General features: G+C 40.7%; 1 protein-coding gene across 2 annotated transcripts in view; it reads left to right on the forward strand.

Moving 5' to 3' along the window:
• Mns1 (meiosis specific nuclear structural 1) overlaps nucleotides 1-20,637 on the forward strand; it is a 35,160-nt gene extending 14,523 nt beyond the window's left edge. Inside the window, exons 3-10 of one of the 2 annotated variants that reach the window (XM_008847587.2) lie at nucleotides 5,733-5,860; nucleotides 7,723-7,825; nucleotides 10,047-10,276; nucleotides 11,281-11,497; nucleotides 11,591-11,698; nucleotides 14,577-14,834; nucleotides 18,580-18,705; nucleotides 20,340-20,636. In XM_008847587.2, the coding sequence (XP_008845809.1) occupies nucleotides 5,733-5,860; nucleotides 7,723-7,825; nucleotides 10,047-10,276; nucleotides 11,281-11,497; nucleotides 11,591-11,698; nucleotides 14,577-14,834; nucleotides 18,580-18,705; nucleotides 20,340-20,432 (1,263 nt within the window). In that variant the 3' untranslated portion in view covers nucleotides 20,433-20,636. Of the gene's footprint in view, nucleotides 1-5,732; nucleotides 5,861-7,722; nucleotides 7,826-10,046; nucleotides 10,277-11,280; nucleotides 11,498-11,590; nucleotides 11,699-14,576; nucleotides 14,835-18,579; nucleotides 18,706-20,339 lie in introns of both variants that reach the window. The other variant, XM_029570728.1, reaches the window with a different exon arrangement.
• The last annotated feature ends 253 nt before the right edge of the window (nucleotides 20,638-20,890 follow it).

Raw genomic sequence — 20,890 nt, forward strand, 5'->3', positions numbered from 1 at the left:
GCTAAGAGATGGAAGCAACCTAAGTGTCCCTCAACTGACAAGTGGATAATGAAAATGTGGTATATTTACACAATATAGTTCTACTCAGTGGTAAAGAAAGATGAAATCATGAAATTTGCAGGTAAATGGATGGAACTATAAACTGTTATACTAAGTGAAGTAACACAGACTCAGAAAAACAAAAGATGTATTTGTGAATCTTTGCATCAAATCCTTATATGTGCGTAGCTATCCTGATGTAACTGCAGGAACCAGGAAAATGGAAGAGAACCAGAACGTGAAGGTAAGACCCTATTGCTAAAGACAGGGTATACATTGGACACAGGATTTGGAGCAATGGAGCTGGACCTGACCTGGAAGCCATCTCCCCTGAAGGCTAGCTAACTAGTTTTGGAGCACACTATGCAAACTGGTAAGGGAGAACATCAATTGATGGTCCTACCCCAGCTTCAAGTCCTAAAAACCACATCAGTGACCAGCACAGCAAATGACGTTGGTGAAGTAGTAGCAGTTTGATCTTGGGAGTAATCAACAGCTACCTAATCAGAGTTAAAGCCCACTCAATGGGAGGGAACTTATATGTGGTACTGTAAACCTAGCCAGATACACATAGCTGGAGAGGTCATAGATCTTAGTGAAAACCCCAAGACATTCCTAGGCAAATGTAATTTCTTACTATGTGCAAAATATGGATCCTTAAATTACAGACAAGTGTCTCAGTCACCACCCATTAAAGAACCTTCTTTTTCAACAGACAAAGATTATTACAGAGTTCCACAACTGGCCACACACTGAGATTGTCTGTGAATTGCCCAAGCCTAAGTGGCACATCTAGGATGCAACCTCTGAACCTAAGACTCAAGGAACATAGAACAAGGGATGAAGAGAACACTAGTGCATCTTTCAGTTCTCATCAATGAAGCTCCCTCAAGCAACAGAGGGCCAGGAACACAAAAGGTCACAAATGGCCAAAACAGAGAATAAGAGTCTGCAGAGCGTGGGTCCTTGGACAGGACTCCTATATTAAACTTCACCCACCCAGGGCTTACAGACCATTGTGGAAAGGGGGCGGAAAGATTGTAAGAGCCAGGGAGGAGGTGCAGGACCATACGGAACTAGTCCTATGACACCTGGGACCCTTCTCATACAAACCTACAGCAATGGTGTCAGCATGCACAAGACCCATGCAAACTCAAGCAGACAAAACCCAGCACAGAACTGTGGAAATGAACAACAAGCCCCAATCTTAGTTGAAGAATTATTGGCAGCTGATTACTGCTGGGTGAGGAAGAGCTGATCTTAAAGAGAGGGATTCTAGATAAGCCGAGTAGACCTCAGTGGATGAACTTGCACCGACGGATGTCTGGGGACACTAACACATGATAGACCTTAACACAAATGACAGAATGTATGAATTCCACTGGGGGGGGCTCTGGGAGGGGGCCAATGGGGAAGGGATATAAAGATGATTAAGATGTTCTGTATAAAATACACAAAAATTCAATAAAATTTTTTTTAAGAAACTTTGAAATCATTGCTGAACTATTTGCATTTCTAAAAGTAAAGATAAGAATTCCAGTTATTTTGTCTCCTCACCATCAATAGAGGTTTGTTTTTTAAGTTAAAACTACAGTTAGAATAACCAGTACATATGTGGTTTTAAGAAATTCAGAGGTCTGTCCACCTGCTCCACGGTCTCTCTGCATCTTGGAAACTGGTGGAGATCATAGGCACAGGCTCTGCAGGGCCTCAGCCTCCCAGTCTCTCATCTAGGCTTCCTGTGGTTGCTTCTGTTTGTGTTTAATTCTGTATAACTTGTCATATTATCATGTATATCAGATACCACAGTAAAAATATACAATAGTCCCATGATTTTAAGGGTTCCTTTGCTTTTCTTTCCTTTTTCTGAATGTACCTGCATCTTCCACGTCTTCCCTGTCAACCCCATCCCAGCCCTGACCGAGGTAACCACAGAGCTCTTCATTCCTATAATTTTGTCACTTTACAAATGTCATATGTACAACTCAACAATAAAAGAATAAAACTCAGAAGATTTCCATAGCTGTCTCCTCAGAGATAGACAACTGCGCCATGAGCACAAATGATGTTATGAGAGAAATGCAAAGGAGAGCCAGGAGATACCACTTCAGCCTGCCAGAGCTGCTGCAAAAACAACATGGAGTAACATTGAAAGAGGAGAGGGACCTTGTGCATTGCAGATGGAAGTAGAGAGCTCTGAGGTGGGCATGGAGAATTGTTTGAGGGTTCCTCCAAAAGTTGACCCGACTGCTGCATTACTCAGCAGTTCTGCCTTCAGCACATGCCCAAGAGAACTAAAGCCTAGGCTCTCTGCACAAAAACTTGTATGTGACTGCCCATGGCAGCGTCAGCCATGAGGTCCTCAGAGTTGAGACTACTCAGATGTCGAGCAGCTGATGAACGTCTAAGCATAATGGTTTTATCTGTATAGTTCAACATGGGAAAGCCACCAAGATCTGCTGCAGGCTGCAAGGCCAAGCCTTACAAACGTGACATGGAAGGAGTCAGACACAACAGGCCACATGCTGTGTGATTTCATGTCTATGAAATGTCCAGAGCTGGCAAATCCACAAGGGTAGAAAGACTCGTCGACACTAGGGATTGAAGAAGGAGTGAGGGGAATGGGGATTGACCATTGGCAGGTCGAGATTTCATTTTGGAGCAATGAAAAATTCTGGTATGTTGAAAATATGCTCACACCAAACTCTACCCAGATGGGATATATCACATCTACCTGCACCCCTCTCTCTTTCTCTCACACATCACTTTCTCTACTTGCGCCTCTCTCTCTCTCTCTTTCTCTCTCTGTCTCTCTCTCTCACACACACACATATGCATGCACACATGTATCATATTTGTGTATATATGTATTGTCTACAATGTATGGCACACATAAATTGTTTAATTCATAAATTCCCAAACTTGGGAATGACTAAGATGTCCTTCAGTAGGTAAGTGGAGAAATCAACTGATATAACCCAACAATGGAATATTAGTCAGCACTGAAGAGATGAGCTAGCCAATCATGAAAAGACATCGAGGAACATAAATGCACACTACTAAGTGAATGAAACCAGTCAGTAAAGGCTACATTCTGTATAATTTCAGCTGTGTAACATTCTAAGAAAGGCAAAACCGAGATGATCAGTAGGCCCAGGGGTTGGGGAAAGGAAGATGGAATGAGAAGTGACGTTATTCTGCAGGATACTGGAATGGTGGGTAGGGGTTACTACATGTTTTTCAAAACCCACACAGTGCACAATAGCAAGAGTCAACCTCAGTGTGATCCAGGCACTGTGGGTTGTAGTGATGCACAGCTTTAGAGAATATACATGCAGAGTTGTTGGTTGTAGTGAACATATACTCCACTGAGGAAGGGGGTAATGAGGGAAGCTGGGTATGTCAAAAGTTACTGTAATTCCTGCTCAATAAGTTCCCAACTAGACAATGATGATGACGATACAACATTGAAAAGAAGCAACTTTGTGAAAGGTAAATTTTATACTGTGTCGTTTTGTGTCAGTTTTTCCAGAAGAACACATTCCAAGAATGGAAGCTCTGTGGTCATAGCAAGTCCCCTGCTAGGGCCTGGCTCTTTTCATCACTAGACAAATTCCTGGAGATGCCACCAAGGTGCTGGCATATTAGTTCTTACTGCTTCTTCCCACTTTATTGCCGAGCGGTGTTGTGCCGTTTGGATGTACTACAGTTTACTGGGCCCCAACTTGGTGACGAATGCCCAGGGTCTTTCCAATACTGGATAGTATAAATATCTTTGGTTTAGATATTTTGGTGTAGGTTTTTAGAAAATGGTTTCCTTTTCCTGGGATAAATGCTTAAGATTGCAGTTGCTTTATTATTTGGTAATTGCATGTCAGCTTTATAACAAAATTACCAGGCTGGTTTCCAGAGTGTCTGTGCTGGTTTACACTCCCACCCAGCAGTGTATTAGAGGTACAGTTTGTCACTATTTGGTGTCACTACTTTTTAAAAACCATTCCAGTAGGTTTGTGATGGTGGCTCAGTGTAATTGTAATCTACAGTTCTTGATGCTAATGATGTTGAACATTTATAAATATTTATTTTTTTCCTATTTTGTTGTTTGTGTTTTGGTTTTTTTTTTTTTGGTTTGTTTGATTGAGGCAGTCTTCCTATGTAGCCTTGGCTGGCTGTGGACTCACCATGTAGACCAGACAGGCCTCAAATGTACAGTGATTTTCTTGCTTCTTCCTGAGTTCTGGGGTACAGGTATGTACTGCCATGTCCTTCCTAACTGCAGAAGTCCATCAAGCCTCTAGATATGTCTCCAGTTCCATAGAAAATACAAAAGAGAAACAAGTGATATCCTGAGAGAGCACCCAGAGAATGTGGGGCAATGCAGTAGGATATAGGTTGTAATTACTACAGATCAGTGGCTTGGGAAAAAAGTGTTTATATCTGTGTGAGGGGTGCCTATTGTAGGAAATAAAGGAGACTTGAGAGAAATAAGTAGCTACAACATGTGGACCTTGTTTGAATTTGAGAAAAGCATCTTAGAGAGAGTTGAGGAACGAGTGTGTGCAAGACCTTAGATGTCACTTAAGAAATATTGTTAATTTATGACATGGCTATGAAAAAGAAATTCCTGCCAGGTAGAATTCCATATTAGACTATTTTTATAGTGAGTGCCAGACATTATATCTAGGATTTGTGGGACTGGAGTGATGACTCAGCAGTTCTGCAGAGGACCTGAGTTAGACTCCCAGCACGCACATCAGATGGCTCACAGCTGTTTGTAACTCCAGTTCCAGGGGATCCAACACCCTTCTCTGGCTTCTGGGGGGCCCTGGCATGCATATAAATTCATGAAGGCACACACAAACATACATATAAAAATAAATCTTAAAATACTTTGTTGGAGACTCTAGAGAATATGAATACAGGGAAATGGTAGATGAGAAGAAAAAGGCAAAATGTTGATAAATTGTGAAAAGATGGATGATGGGTATATATATTTTAATATTCTTTATTCAAAAAATTTTTTGATTGAAATTTTGTGATTTTTAGACAATTTGATGGTATTTAGATCCCTCCCCCCACCCAATTCAGTGTACTCCACTATATATACAGTACAGCCTGTAGAGTCTGATTTGTGTCCCCATATGTCCCTCAATTTGGTTCCATCCACTGGAACCTGGTCAGCCTACCTAGAGTCCCATCCCTGTAAGAGACTCTGTCACCCACTACATACATTATGTGTATGTGTGTATTGGAATTACAGATGGTTGTTAGTGGTCATGTGGGTGCTGGGAATTGAACCTGTGTCCTCTGCAAGAGCAGCCAGTGCTCTTAACCACTGAGCCATCTCTCCAGCCCCTGTAATATTTTAATATTCTCCACAGTATTGGTAATATTTGAAATGTTTCTATTATGTAGTCCCAGCACTTGGGAGGCAGAGGCAGGTGGATCTCTGTGAGTTTGAGGCCAGCCTAGTCTACATAGTGAGTTCCAGGATAGCTGGGGCTACAGGGAGACCCTGCTTCAAAAAGACAAAAAAAAATATTTGTTCAAATTGTTTTCAATTTTAAAATAAAACTTAAATGATTGGCCATCACTCACTCGTAGGGCCCTTAGCTCTCTATCAGGTACATGTAACTGCAATGAGGAGTCTGATGCTAGAGGACAAGTAGCTGCAGTCTCCCTTTTCTATTCAGGAGGAGGAGAACAAGAGGCTGCAAGAACGACAGCTGGAACAAGAAGAAAGGCTCGCCACGGAGCTGGCCAGACTGAAGCACGACAGCCTCAAGGACGAGAAGATGAGGCAGCAAGTGAGAGAGAACAGGTGTCTGGGTTTCCGCAGTTCCCTGCCGGTGCTCGACCACTGCGTTGTTAACGTTATCCTTAGCACCTGGACGTGAAAGTTCTTTATTATCTTTGCATTTATACTTAATTCTTTGCCTGGAAATACCACATTAGGCTTAAAAACACTCTTGAATGACTTTGTTTTGTTGTGGCGCTGGGCATTGAACCAGTTCCCGCACGTGCTAGGCAAGCGTTCTACCATAAATCATAGCCTCTGCCCACAGAAACATTTGAGAAAATCTGCTGCATCAATAAAGTGTGAATGTTTATAGTGAAAATTATCAGTTCCTTCTACCCTTTCTTTTAAGCATAAGTTTGTAGAGTCCTAGAATAGTGTTTGTTTTTGTTTTATTTATTGTTTGTTTGTTTTCCTGAAGATAGTTTCACTATGTAGCCCTTGACGTCCTGGAACTCCTTTATGTAGACCAGGCTGGACTCAAACTCATAGAGATCCACCTATCTCTGCCTTTGGAGTGCTGGGATTAAAGGTGTTGTCACCAAGCCTGGCCCTAGAATAGATTTTTTTTCCTTGTTGCTGTTGTTCTTTTTTTTTTTTTTTTTTTTTTTTTTTTTTTTTTTTTTTGTCTTTTTTGTCTTTTTGTTGGTTGTTTTTTAACAGGGTCTCTCTAGTCAGAAAAGAGCTTTGGATCCCCTGGAACTGGAGTTACAGATGGTTGTTAGCTTCCATATGGGTGCTGGGAATCGAACCTGGGTCCTCTACAAGAGCAGCCAGTGCTTTTAACTGCAGAGCCATTTCTCCAGCCCACTCTCTTTTTGTAATTTTTTTTCTTTTTGTCTTTTTGAGACAGGGTCTACCTGTAGTCCCAGCTGACCTGAACTCACTATGTAGACCAGGCTGGCCTTGAACTCACAAAGATCCACCTGCCTCTGCCTCCCAAGTGCTGGGATTAAAGGTGTGGGCCACCACACCCAGCTTTTTTTTTTTTTCCTAATTTTTAAAAATATTTTATTATTTTTATTATGTGTATGTGTGTATTGCCTGCATGTATGTAAGTGCATCCATGTCGTGCAATGCCCACAGAGGTCAGAAGAGGGTATTGGATTCCCCTGAAACTGGAGTTATGGGTGGTTGTTAACTGCCATGAGGGTGCTGGGACCCAAACCCAGGTCCTCTGTAAGAACAGCCAGTGCCCTTCACCACTGAGCCATCTCTCCAATCCCTAGAATAGATTTCTTAATGCTTCCCAAAATCGAATGTAGGGGCAATCATGCCGTTTTGTCACTCAAAACTTAGGACCAAATAAATTGGCAGGACTGGAAATGCAAAGCATCAAGAATTGCTTAGACTTTTTGTTTGAAGAAGCCAGCCAAAAGTAGAGACTAATACTTCTCGAGGATATGAACATTTATAATCTGTGATAGTTAAGATAGTTTAATACTGACATAGAGTAAACAGATAGATGAATGAGAAAAGAGCCATCCTGGACCAAAAGGTAAAGTCATCTCCCACCAAGCCTGAAGACCTGAGTTCAGTGCCTGGGATCCACATGGTTGGAAGGCGAGAACACATTCCTGCAAGTTGTCCTCTGACTTCCACACAAGTGTTGTAGCATCACCTCCCCTAACACACACACACACACACACACACACACACACACAAATAAGTGTAAAAGAAAATTAAATCAGAAAGGAACGATCCTTCTCAACCAGAAAATTAAGTCCCAACACTTTATCCACCAAATGTGATGAATTAAGGTATTTTTCCTGTGGACATAAAATGATACCAGTTGTTTACAGTCCTTGAGAAAATGAAAATATATCGTCTCCTGTAAAGTTTCTTTCTCTTGTTGTTCTCAAATTTAAAGTTGTATTTTTCCACAGCACTGAGCTCAGAGAATTGGAGCAGAAATTGAAAGCAGCCTACATGAATAAAGAAAGGGCAGCACAGATTGCGGAGAGGGACGCCATCAAATACGAGCAAATGGTAAAGCTGTTTCCTGTCACCACGATGCTGTGTGCTTTAGCTCCCTTAGAAACCAAACACAGGCCAGGTGTGGGGAATTGTTGCATTCTGTGAAGAATTTACACCGCTTGATTTCTCAAATCCTTGTGTAATTTTCAGACCCGAAAGGTATCAAAACTGTCAAGTGATTTCATGTGAGCCTTTTGTAACTCAACACTTAGCACTCTGACCAGCCCAGGTACCTCGACTTTTTCTGTGTTCTCCAACTCATTACTTCCTGACAGACTAACAGAGTACAGTCAGTATTCTAAAACATAATTATGCTTTAAAGCATTTTATTTTTAAAACATTTTATTTTATTTTTCTTGTAAGAGTATATTACCTGCATGTATGTAAATACACCCATGTCATGTAATGCCTGTGGAGGCCAGAAGATTCCCCTGGAACTCGAGTTCCAGGGGGTCCTCGGCAAGAGTACCCAGTGCTCTTAACCACTGAGCCATCTCTCCAACCCCTAGCTTTTTATTTTTACATGCTTATGATTTGACCATTTTACGTAGAAAACCTCCGTTTTATGAAAGCAGTCTCTTCCCGTTTTTCTGTTTTTTCCCCTTTTCTGACTCTCTAGGGCAAGGGTTACTCTAAGGTAAAGGGGTCTCACACACACTCAGCCGCAGTGCCATGCAGTACTGTGCAAGGTCTGCTGAGCGAGCACTTAAACCAGGGTGCACATCCTCATTTGAGCTCATTTTCACATAGAAAGGCCAGACAATTACATAGGAATTTATGTGTTCATATATGTGTATTGCGAATATCAACAAATATGTTTACTCACATGATTATAGAGCTGATATCCAAACATTTAATCAGTGTAGTGAAACATAAGAATTCATTGGGAATAGATGCAGGCTGCAGAAAGCACACATGTCTGTGTACATTCTCAGCACTGTAGCAGGTGTCTGGAGGATTCTGTAGTGTGCTGTTAAATGCCATTAGGAAGACAGGGAGACCACAGTTTATAAACTGTCTAGTTCTGTCCGGTCCTTGCAACAATGAAATAGAACAGAATGTACTGTTTAATGTTCAGTGGTTTGTAGTTGAGGTTGTTCTCGGCTATTAAATATGTCTTAATCCTAAAAAAATTGCTATTTTATAAATTTAAATTGACTTGAAAAATTAGAGCCAAATACTCTTAACACTTCACTAAATGGAAGGGTATCCTTGTACTGGTTAGTTTTCTTATCTGTGAAGTTAGAACATTGTGTTTCTATAAGCCTGTGTCAATCAATACATACTTTTTGCTATTTTATATATTTTTAGAAGAACTTAGTACAACATATGCAAAAAGAGGTTTTGGTTAAGACATAGTAATAGGGCAAATATATCAGTTACACAGGAATGACATCTTTTAATCTGTTAGCTGCTAACTCTTCCTTGCATTTGGGATGTGATCATTCAGACAACGGGTAGTCGAAGCATTGCTCCAGTATGTTTAAAATTTACTTTGTTAAGTGATTTGAAATATGCTGAAAAGAACTAAGGGGTTTAATTTATCCAAGGAAACAACTGTCTATACCTCAGTGGGAATGACATTGAGTAACTGAATTAAAAATGTCAGAAAACAGGGCTGGGTATATTTCAATCCCAGATGCAGAGGCAGGCAGATCTCTATGAGATGGAGGCCAGTTTGGTGTACATAGTGAATTCCAGGCCAGCTGGAGCTACAGGGAGATCCTGTCTCAAAAAACTAAACATAAATAAATCAAAAGTGAGAAAACAGGCAGAGTAACATGATCTTTTAAGGAGAAATGGTCAAAAAGAGCTTTTAGTAAACAGAAAAGAGAAATGAAAGGATGAAAGAAAGCCTCAGTTGATAGAAACGTGCACTGATAAACAGTGGAGCTAGACACAGGGCTACTGTACGCATCAACTTCTAAACAGAAGAAGCCGTGCCCACCCTCGCTCCCGGTTACTGATACTCAGAACTCTGCTCTCTAGTTTTCTGATTGCAGACTTTATTGTCCTCGGCTGGTGTTGCCCTGCAAGCTTCAGGAAGGAGTAAGAATGACTAGGTCTGACTCATCAGTCACACTCTTTGGATCACAAAGACTTACTCTTGCTTTTTACCTAATAGCTAAAAAATATTTACCCAACAGGCTTTCTCATATGCAGCTGTGTCTATAATATTCTGTCAAACTGTAAAGATCTGAAAATGGAAAGGCAAATTCTATTTTAATATTAGAAACGTGATGCTGAAATAGCCAGAATCATGATGGAAGAGCATGAGCGACTCAGGAAGGAGGAGGATGCTGCAGAAGGCCAGCGGAACAGGGAGAAGGTACAGTACCACCTGGACCTGGAGAAACAGATGGAAGACCAAGAACGGAGGAAGCAGGAGGCATACGAGCAGCTGCTGAAGGAGAAGCTCATGATCGACGAAATTGTGAGGAAGATCTATGAGGAAGACCAGCTGTGAGTGTGCCCAACCTCACCTGCCCACTCTTCACTGTGGGTGGTCGTGGGTTTGCTGGGAGGACATAAAGCTCATGGGGCAGTGTCTGGACTGGGCACAGACACTTATTCACCTTTGTCAGAATGAATATTGATAAATTATTTGATCAATAATAAGTGTGCCTAAGTGGCTAACTGATCTATACCTCTGTGTTCTTAAATTTGTCCATATTATATGCCAGAGGATATTCTGATGGATCTTGTTGGGTACACAACTTAAGGGCAGTGTTTATTCTGACGACTGTAACTTTTCTAAAATGAGATGCATAAAAAATTCTTTAGGGGGCTGGAGAAAGGGTTCTGCAGTTAAGAGCACTTGCTCTTGCAGAGGACCCAGGTTCGGTTCCCAGCACCCACATGGTGACTCACAACTGTAACTCCAGTTCCAGAGGATCTGACATCCTCTTCTGACCTCCATGGGCACCAGGCATGCACATGGTACACTTAAATGCAAGTAAAACACTCATATACATAACATAAAATTTTAAAAATTTTCCTTATTACATTAGAATGGAAGCATGGTAGTATTTTCTGAGAGAGAACTTGTACCTGGAACTATATTTAGTAGCAAAGAGAAGACATTCAGACTGTTTGCTGCATTAATGAATTAACAGACTATAAATAGGAAAGCTGTTTTATTCCCCATATTATTATCAACAGAAAGAAATTCCTCTTTTTGGTATTTTTTAAATATCTTATTTATTATTTTTATTTTATGTATTTGAGTGTATTTCTTGTGTGTAGGTAGGTGCACCCATGTTGTGCAATGCCCATGGAAGTCAGAAGAGGGCATCAGATCCCCTGGAACTGGAGTTATGGATGGTTGTTAGCCACCATATGGATACTGGGAACTGAACCTGAGTCCTCTGCAAGAGCAGCCAGTGCTCTTAACCACGGAGACACCTCTCCAGCCCCAGTATTATTATTTCTATAACTATAAAACCATTCCCCCAATTGCTTTTTAGGGAAAGACAACAAAAATTAGAAAAAATGTATGCAACTCGGAAGCAAATCGAAGAGTTTGAGAGACAGCAGGCTCTCTGGAGACAAAAGAAGCAAGAGGAGATGGAGGAGGAAAACAGGAAAATTGCAGAGTTTGCCAATTTACAGCAGCAAAGAGAAGAGGAGCGAATGGCCAGGGTTCAAAAGATCGAGGAAAAGCGGCTCCAGCTTCAGAATATGGTATTAAAAGAACCACTTTTAAAGATGTTGAAGTTCTAAAACCGTTACTCAGCTTGGATATATAAACATTTGTGTTTTTTAAAAATTTGATAGCTGACTCAGAGGTTGGAAGAAATGCTGCGGCAGCGTGATGATTTGGAACAAGTGCGACAAGAGCTGTACCAGGAGGAGCAAGCCGAGATCATGGAGAGGAAACTAAAAGTAAGTTTCAGGAATGGGAAGATTCATGTAGAGAAGACTTCTGAGGTGAAGCAGTAGAAAGAGCGGAGGTTGATTCAACCATATTAGTAATTATGTTATATAAATGGAATACATACTGCAGTTAAAAGACTAAGATTGTCAATCTGGATAAAAATGCTGGGCTCAGGCAGCAGTGTACAAAGTGCATCATAAAGGGCAAGGTGCAGCTATGTTGTTCACAGCTTAGCTGTGACTCCACATGTAGTTTCAAAGCAGAAGGACCAAGGAAGACATAACATGCAGGCAATTAAAAGCATACTGGAGTGCATATACTAATAAGAGACAAATCCAATTTGGGGACAAGCAGTTTTTTAATCAGAATTAAATTCATCCAAGTACACATGAAAGTCCTAAGGAGTAGGAACCTAAACAGTACAGCTTCACAATACATGAGGCACAAGTGACAGGAGTGAAAGGGGAATCAGACTGAGCCTTCGTCAGAGTAGATCTCAGCATTACTGCATTATTAATATATGTGAGTGCTCAGAAACACAGAGTAGAGTTCCAAACCACGGTATCAAACAGCTTGCCTAACAGATGTTACAGAAGACTTCACCCGGCAACAGAATACGAATTCCATTTAAGTACACACAGAACATGCCTGGACAGTTCATATTCTAGGGCATAAAGCAAGTGTCAATAAATTCACAAGGTTTTAAGTCACACCAGGTCTATTTTCTTAACTATAGTGGAATTAAGTGAGAAATCCATAATGTGAAATACCTGCACATTCCCTAAGTGTGTTATAGTGAAACCGTGTATTTCTAGATAAGCCATGAGCAAAGGAAACATACTTCAAGTTGACTAGCAATAAAAAAACAATGTACCAAAAATGTGGAGTACAGCTAGAGCAGGGGTCGATGGGAAATTTACATCTTTAAGTGCAGTCTAAGAAGAATGGTTAAAAAGCAGTGACCTTGGGCTGGTGAGATGACTCAGTGGTTAAAAGCACTCTTGCAGAGGACCTGGGTTCTGTTTCCAGCACCCACAACTGTCTCTAACTGCAGTTCGGGGGATCTGGCACTCTATTCTGGCCTCAATTGGCATTGTACACATGAGTGCACTTATATACAAACAGGCAGAACACTCATACACATAAAATAAAAATAAGTCAAAAAATATTTAATCAATGATCTTAGAGTTATACACATATTTGTACACATATGTTCATAGCATTATTTGTCTTTTTTTTTTTCCGGAGCTGAGGACCGAACCCAGGGCCTAGGCAAGCGCTCTACCACTGAGCTAAATCCCCAACCCCCTATAGCATTATTTATAATAATAGATAAAATATGAGAATAGAACACATGTCCATCAGCTGATGGGTGTGTAAACAAAATGTAGTGTGTGAACCTTTAGCTGTATTCTAAGAAAATACCCAGGAATGTTCTGTGGATGGATGGAACTGTGCAGAACCTTGTGAGATCAGCTGCTTTCCTGATGCAGAATTCCCTGGACATTCATTCATGTTGTTGCTTATATCCATACGCGGTTCCCTTTGGGGACAGCTAAAGAGTACATGTGTGAGAGCTTAGATAAACTGTGCTGGTAGCTTCCCAGCGTGGATGTGAGTGGCAGCAGAGAGCTGACCTCTCTGCCTATCCCTAACCAACTGGACAACCTGTGATGGGTGATGGCTCCTTCTGACCTTCCTGAAAAGGCTGAGCCCCGGCATCCACAGTGTAACCAGCTCAGCAGCGTGTTGGCTTATCTTCCCTCCCTGCTCCACTCTGCTTGTTTCTCACTGCCAGCTGGACTGTTTCTCAGGCATAAAATATCTATACAAAAGCCCTGGTTGAAGTCTGTGTCCTCACCTCCTCTGATACCGGAGGACAGTCCCGAATGGGCTATCTCCTGAAAGTCACTGCGGTCAGAGTGATTGCACAGGGAGCTATTTCAGGGTTTCAGTGAATAGCTATTTCTAAAACTACATAATGGGTTTTAGAATACAGGGAAGGATAGGAAATCAGCAGCTTATACCATACAATCAGCACAGCCCTTATCCAGACCTAGTTGAGAGATGGGAATGCTTTTACAGTTGAAAAATACTTTGTTTGGTCAAACATTTCTCAGTGTGTTGAATTAAATTAAAATTTTCTATTGAAGGTAGATTCTCAGAACTACCAATGGTATGATTGTTTTAAATTTAGCTCCACATACAGTATATCAATATGCTCAGGTATACAAAAATAAATTTCATATTAGCTCTTTTCAAAGTAGTTGTATGTTGACTCTGAGCTCAGAAACAAGATGGTAGATACATACAGATTAAATGTTGAAAGTAAATGCTGGAAAGCCATGCTAAAGACATGCCATTGTGTTCAGATTGTTTTACAAGAATGGGACAAAGTATTATCATGAAAAGTCTTAAGTTTTTGGTTTGTATGATTTCATAGCATAATACTCATTGTAACCAAACTCTGTCCTAGTCATTTGATTTTTTTAAATATTTTATTTATTATTTTTATTTTATGTGTATGAGTACATTGTCTGCATGTATGTGAGTGCACCCGTGTTGTGCAAGGCCGCAGAGGTCAGAAGAGGGCTTCAGATTCCCCTGGAACTGGAGTTAAGGACGGTTTGTAGCTGCCATGTGGGTTCTGGGAATTGAACCCAGGTCCTCTGCAAGAGCAGTCAGTGCTCTTAACCGCTGAGCCATCTCTCCAGCCCCTGATTTGATTGCTTGTTTTCTGAGACAGCATCTCTTTGTAGCCCAGGCTGGCCTCAAGCTTGTGAATCCCCATACTTCTGCCTCCTGAGTACTGGGTTACCTTCTTTTCTAAATGTGATGTAAGGACATGGCCACCAAGTTAACTTCTAACGTCATCATTTTTTTCAGGAAGAAGCAGAGCAGAAGCTGAGAAAGAAGAAAGAAATGAAGCAAGACTTTGAAGACCAAATGGCCTTGAAGGAAATAATACTTCAGGCAGCCAGAGAGGAAGAGGAGAGCTTTAGAAAAGCTATGCTAGCCAAGCTTGCTGAAGACGATCGACTAGAACTAATGAATGCCCAGAAACAACGAATGAAGCAGCTAGAACACAAAAGGGCAGTGGAGAAACTCATCGAAGAGCGTCACAACCAGTTCCTTGCAGACAAAGTAAGGAAAAGATTGGGGATTTTTGTTGTTGTTGTTATCATTGGACAGAAACTTGTGTATTCATCACTAAGCATTTACTGGCAGCCTTTGTGTACACACACACACACGTGTGTGTGTGTGTGTCTCTCTGTGTGTGTGTGTGTGTGTGTGTGCATGCCCCTGTGCGCACATGAGTGCATAGTGTGGGTGTGGAGGTAGAGCACACCTGGGTATCAGGCCTCTCCTTCACCTTGTTTGACCCAGGGTTGGTCTGTTGTTCTCTGTATATGCACTCCAGGCTACCTTCCGTCAGGCTCCTGGGATTCTCCTGCCCCCATCTCCCATCTTGCCATAGCAACCCTGCAATTACAGGTGCACACCTGTCTTTACGTGGGTTCTGGGGATCCAAACTTACACAGCAAACACTGCCCATGGAGCCGTCTCTCCAGCCTTCCTGAGAACCTTTCATGTGTCAAACAATGTTAGATATTTGTTTTCCAGTCATATGATCTACAAAGTTACTGAGGACCATTTATTAAGACATCAGGAAACTTTATTTTATTTATTTTAATTTTATGTGTATGAGTGTATTGCCTGCATGTATGTAAGTGCATCCATGTCATGCAATGCCCACGGAAGTCAGAAGAAGGCATTGGATCCCCTGGAACTTGAGTTAGAGATGGGTTGTTAGCCACCATGTGGGTGCTGGGATTCGAACCCGGGTCCTCTGCAAGAACAGTCAGGGCCGCTGAGCCATCTCTCTAGCCCCAGGAAACTGTTTATTAATGCTTCCTATGTGCTAAATGCTGGTTGATGTTGAAAACATAAAGATTACTAAGTCCTTGTTACCTGTGAATTTATACTCTTGGTTGAGAAAAATACAAAAATTAAAGATACTTCATATGTGATAATAAAGATTTGATATGTTGGTATATCAGAGAAGAATTACAGCTTATTAACACCCTGTACATTAAGAAGGTGAATTTTTTTCCCAAGAGGAACCACTGAAGAATTAGGGAAACTATGTGATAAGATTGGATTTTGAAAGACCATTCAAGTAGCAACATTGCTACTTGGAAGGAGGAAGGCTGGAGGTAGGGAGGCCAGTACGGAGCACATATATCCCAGTAATCAGTTGGACACATGCGAATGGAGGGCTCACCTCAGAGATGATGATCATGCACAGTGGATGATGTTGGGGGCCACAGAGATCTAGAGAAGACTTAAGGCAACTAGTGATTACAAATACTGTTACTTCTATCTTCAGTGAATGGACCATGTCCTAAAGAAAGGTAGACTTTGAAGGAATATATAATTCCATTTTATTCATATTAATTTTGTGGCTGAAAGTGAATATCTATTCTTGGAAATGTGGATTTAAGAGTTGGAGAGGGTCAGCTTGTGACTCTGGCACAATAGAGTTACGTATTTATGTTTCATTGATCAAACTGAAGGAATCCTCAAATAATGTGTGTCGCTGAATGGCTGTGTTTGAAGACCCAAATGTGGTCGGTCATGGGTAAGTGCTTTGAAAAGATGAATAGCTCTAGATGTGGGGCGCACAGTCTCCTAGGCAGACGGCCGGCATCATTAGTAATAGAGGGTGGTCAGAATTTTTATGGGCTAAAAACAGCAATAGGAGGTGAAAAAGAATTTAAATTTCATCCTTTTTAGATAAACGAGACAGTATGATTTTTAGCATATAAGGTAGAGTAAGGAAGGAACAAAAATAATTGAAAGGTCTCAAATAAGAGAACCCAAGGAATATACACACTATTGTGTTTTGAGTTGGAGCTGGAAGATCATGACTTCTGTTTTAGGCGTGTTGAGTTTGAACCAGAAATGCAAGGTGAAGGTACCCTGAAGTCAGTCAAGCAGAAGAGTGAAATGTGGGCTGGTTTCTGATTCCTGCTTACCTGGAATTAAGCAGGATTCAGAGAAATTAAAAAAGAGATGGTACCTCCAAAGAATATGTTATAATGAAAAACAATCAGGGGACCTAGGATTGAGTCCTGGTGGACAGGTTAGCTTAAAATGGAGCAGGAGGAAGAAAAAAAAAAACAAAAAATGTTCAAAAAGCTGAGAGAACCTACGTGGTATAGTCACAGAAAATCAGGTCAGTGGTCTCTGCCAGCCCCCTAAAAATTCTAACTGGTCTCCTTGTAACTTTAGTCAACCTACCACAAGCCAAGGACTTTTAAAAAGTCTCATCATGTCCTTTTCATGTGTAAACCTCACTTGACTCTCACAAATAAACCTCAGTTCCTTAGGCTTGACATAAATCAGTCATGACCCGAATCTAGCCCTTAGGAGAGATAAATATCTATAAAGTGCAATTTGCCTGACACCTGGTAATACTTTATAAATGTTGAATTAATGAAGGCAGTAACTATTGGCACAGTGATCAGGGAAGCAGAAAATTAGGAGACTTTTGGAATTTCCCATAAAGCTTTGACTACTTACTCCCTGTCTGTAAAAGGGTAGGACCAGTGGTAGACTGGGCTTGCTCAGGGAAACAGAGTAAGTCAAGATGTGTACAGATGGGAATCAGATAAAACCGCCTAAGGACACACGTACACAATTCATGTGTTAGTTTTTTTTATCATAAACATTTCTGGTATGAAGTGGGCTTAGCTTTAAATGTGGTAAGATGCGGCCACAGTTTTGTTCTGACTCCAGGACAATGTGGATCTTCTTAACAATAGAACTTAGTAATTGATGTCATTGAACAATCCTAAGGCACTAACCCTGCTTTTTATATTTCAGATATGGTTCTAAGTAGCTATCTATAATTGTCCACTGCTAAAAATTTGTATGGTTTAGACAGTCCTACAAATTTCCCTAGGGACGTTTCCTACCACCAGAGCTATTCAGAATTTGGCCAGCATATGCAGACTGATTCTATGCCCTTCTAAACCATTTATAGTAACTTACTATAGACTTCACAGTACACATTTAGTGTGATTTAGCACATCTTAAGAAGGGAAATCCTGTATTAGGCTCAAATTTGAATGTCTACATCATCACATAAAAATCCAGTACTGTGAGGCCCTGGGTTCAGTCCCCACTACTGCAGATCCTATTCAGCAGTCATTTGGATAGAGTTGTGAGTCCTTTAGGGCCCTCAGTATGATAATGACATCATGTTTGTATTATATGACACAGAGTATTCAGAGAATTCTGAATTCTTTCCAGAGAAACAGCAGTTCCTTTGCTGGAGCTCTAACCCCTACCCTTGTGCTCTGTTCATTAGGGTTTTTTGTGTTTTTTTTTTGGTCTTGCACTGTCCACTGTTTTGAGTACATGGTATATGGTGAGAATTCCATAAATATTTGTTAAAATTATTAGGAGATACTCCTTTGAATGCTTTTTTCCCTTAGGATCAAAGATTTCCCTAAAAATATGTACTTGCCTCCCTAAAAATTGTAGTTATGAGGGGTATAGTTGTAACTCAGTGGTAGAGTGCTTGCCCAGCAAGTACAAGGCCCTGGGTTCAATCCCCAGTACCAAAAACCAAAGCATAATAACTGTGTTATGATGCCATACCTGTCGTTCTTAAAAGTTTAAAGGAATATAAAAGGATTATAAAAATATAGAGGTATATGTATTTGTTTAATATATGTAAAAGACATAGATGTACCAGTATCTTTTGAACGTCTGATCCATCAATCTTATCATCTAGTTCACTGTGAGAACAGTGTATTTGGAAACTTCATGAGAGATTACTGTGCTTTGCGGAGTTAGACCATTTGATTTGCATTTCCAGCAACGTGAGCTGGAAGAGTGGCAGCTGCAGCAGAAACAGCAGGGCTGCATTAACACGATCATCGAGGAAGAAAGGCTGAGACTCCTCAAAGAACATGCTGCAAAACTGCTCGGATATCTCCCCAAAGTAAGTGAGGCTTGCACCTCAGGGTGTGATCTTCATGACCTCTAATCATGGGGAGAAATCAGCCTGGTTCTAGAACACTGGTGGGTGAAGATTTGATGCACTTCTTGGCTCTGTTTGGAAGCAGCAGTGACTCTCAGCCAAGTGCTGAACCTCTCTGGTCCCATTTAAACACCTCTGTAGTGAATACAGTTGGTCTTGGCATGTTATTAGAGATCTGAGCCGGATTTACTGAACTTCTCTCTTTTTCAAATTTAATTTTTGAAACAGGGTCTAGCCCAGGCTGGCCTGGAACTCCCTGAGAACCTGAGAATGATCTTGAATTTCTCCTCCAGGTTTATGCAGTGCTTAGAATTGAATCCAAAGCCTTATGCACGTTAGGCAAGCACCCTATGAAGTGAGCTATATCCCTAGCCCCGGAACTGATATTTCAGACTTTTTGATCTCCTTTCTGCATAGGCAACCTAAAAATAAACTACCTTAGACCAGCTATAAAACTAAAAACACATGATGATAAACATGATGATAATTGGTAATGCAATAGCGGGCACCTGCTTGATCTGATTCAGAAGAGTCTGCTCTGTAGGTGATCATGTTATAACTAGGACTGGGCAACCTTAGTTTCTAAGAGTAATTCCAAAAGGTAGTGCATTTTCATATGTATCTGAGACATGTGGTTACTAATGAGCTTCATAGTCTGCAGAAACTTCTGCATTTATATTTTTACTGAGTGTAGAAGCAAGTGTGTGTTTGTGTTCAGTATATGACCAGTGCAAGTAGGAGAAAAGACTTAAAGTATTAAGATCACATGACTAATTGATGGCCTGACCACAGGGTCTTATAGTCTAATTGATTAGGTAGATGGACTACAACATGATAAACTGAGGATAAAATCCATATGTAATTGATATTTTAAATAAATGAATGATAAGAAAATCTTTGGATTTCGATATTTCAGTGGAGGAAATGATTATGGCAGCCAAAGGAAAAGTTATTCTAATAGATTTGATGTCCCCAAATGGCCATTAACCTTTAGGTCCTAGCTGCCCCAAGTAACCTTAGCTGTCCTTTGAATCTTTTAGCGTTCAAGATAAACCTTTCAGCTTAGTATGGTTTTAAAAGAACGAAGTGTTTCCAAAGGCTTGCTTAAATGCTTTAGCTCCAAACCTGCCCTGTTTTCTGCCAGATGGATAGTTGCTGATGAGCCCGTGAGGCAGTTAAGATGAATCCCATGCATGAATCTCACAAAAGTTAGTCTCTCCGCCTTTGATCCCCTCGTATCATGCGACAACTATTTTAAATCAAGGGGAGAGCACAAAAGGTGTCAAGTTCTGTTACTTCCAGGCAGTGTAATAGTGTAATAGTTGAAAAGCAGAGTTTTCTGGCACAGCCTTCTGCTCTGAAGGTGATGAATCAAGACACGGAGGCAGCTCAGGAATGTTCACAGTATGCCTGAAGTTATAATGTTTGGAAATTAGTGATTTTTAAAAATCTTTTCTTAAACCTGTTGAATAGATTTCATTGTCTTGGATAACTTTATTAACCTCATGTGAACTTCATTAACCTTATGCTAGTTTTAAGAGTATTTAGTGATACTGTCATGTTCCAAAGTAATCAATAAAATGTTTTTCTTGTAGGGAGTATTTAAAAAAGAGGATGATATTGATATGCTTGGTGAAGAGTTTAGGAAAGTATATCAGAAGAGGAGTGAAGTTTGTGAAGAGAAGTGACGGACGTCGGCAAGATTTGATAAAACCTGAAGTTTTTGTGTGCAACCACTAGATGTCAGCGGAACTTTTATTTTACTGTCAGTGGCAGCAGACATCTAGCATTTATTTGCATATTCTAAAACAACCATATTTCATCATTTATAAACAATTAGACAAAATTAAACACATTAACACTAACTGCAAAACTAGCCACTGTCATTTACTCTGAATTCTGCGACACCACATGTCATAGAATTCCAGGTGTGTATATAAGTAATGTATGCCAAGCACAAGCTAACTTCTCAACATCTCTAGTACTCCTGTGGGGGTGGGAGAGCTGAGGGGTTGCTGATTGCCCTGGAGTCTGGGTTCTTCCCAGAGGTGGACAAAGAATTGAACTCCCAGGGATGAGGTAGAGACTGTGAGAACAAGCATTGGTTGAAGCAGAAAACAGAGTAAGTAAAGAGCAAAGAGCAGAG

Source organism: Nannospalax galili, unplaced genomic scaffold, assembly GCF_000622305.1.
Source record: "Nannospalax galili isolate Female #2095 unplaced genomic scaffold, S.galili_v1.0 scaffold611, whole genome shotgun sequence".
Classification (NCBI taxonomy): domain Eukaryota; kingdom Metazoa; phylum Chordata; class Mammalia; order Rodentia; family Spalacidae; genus Nannospalax; species Nannospalax galili.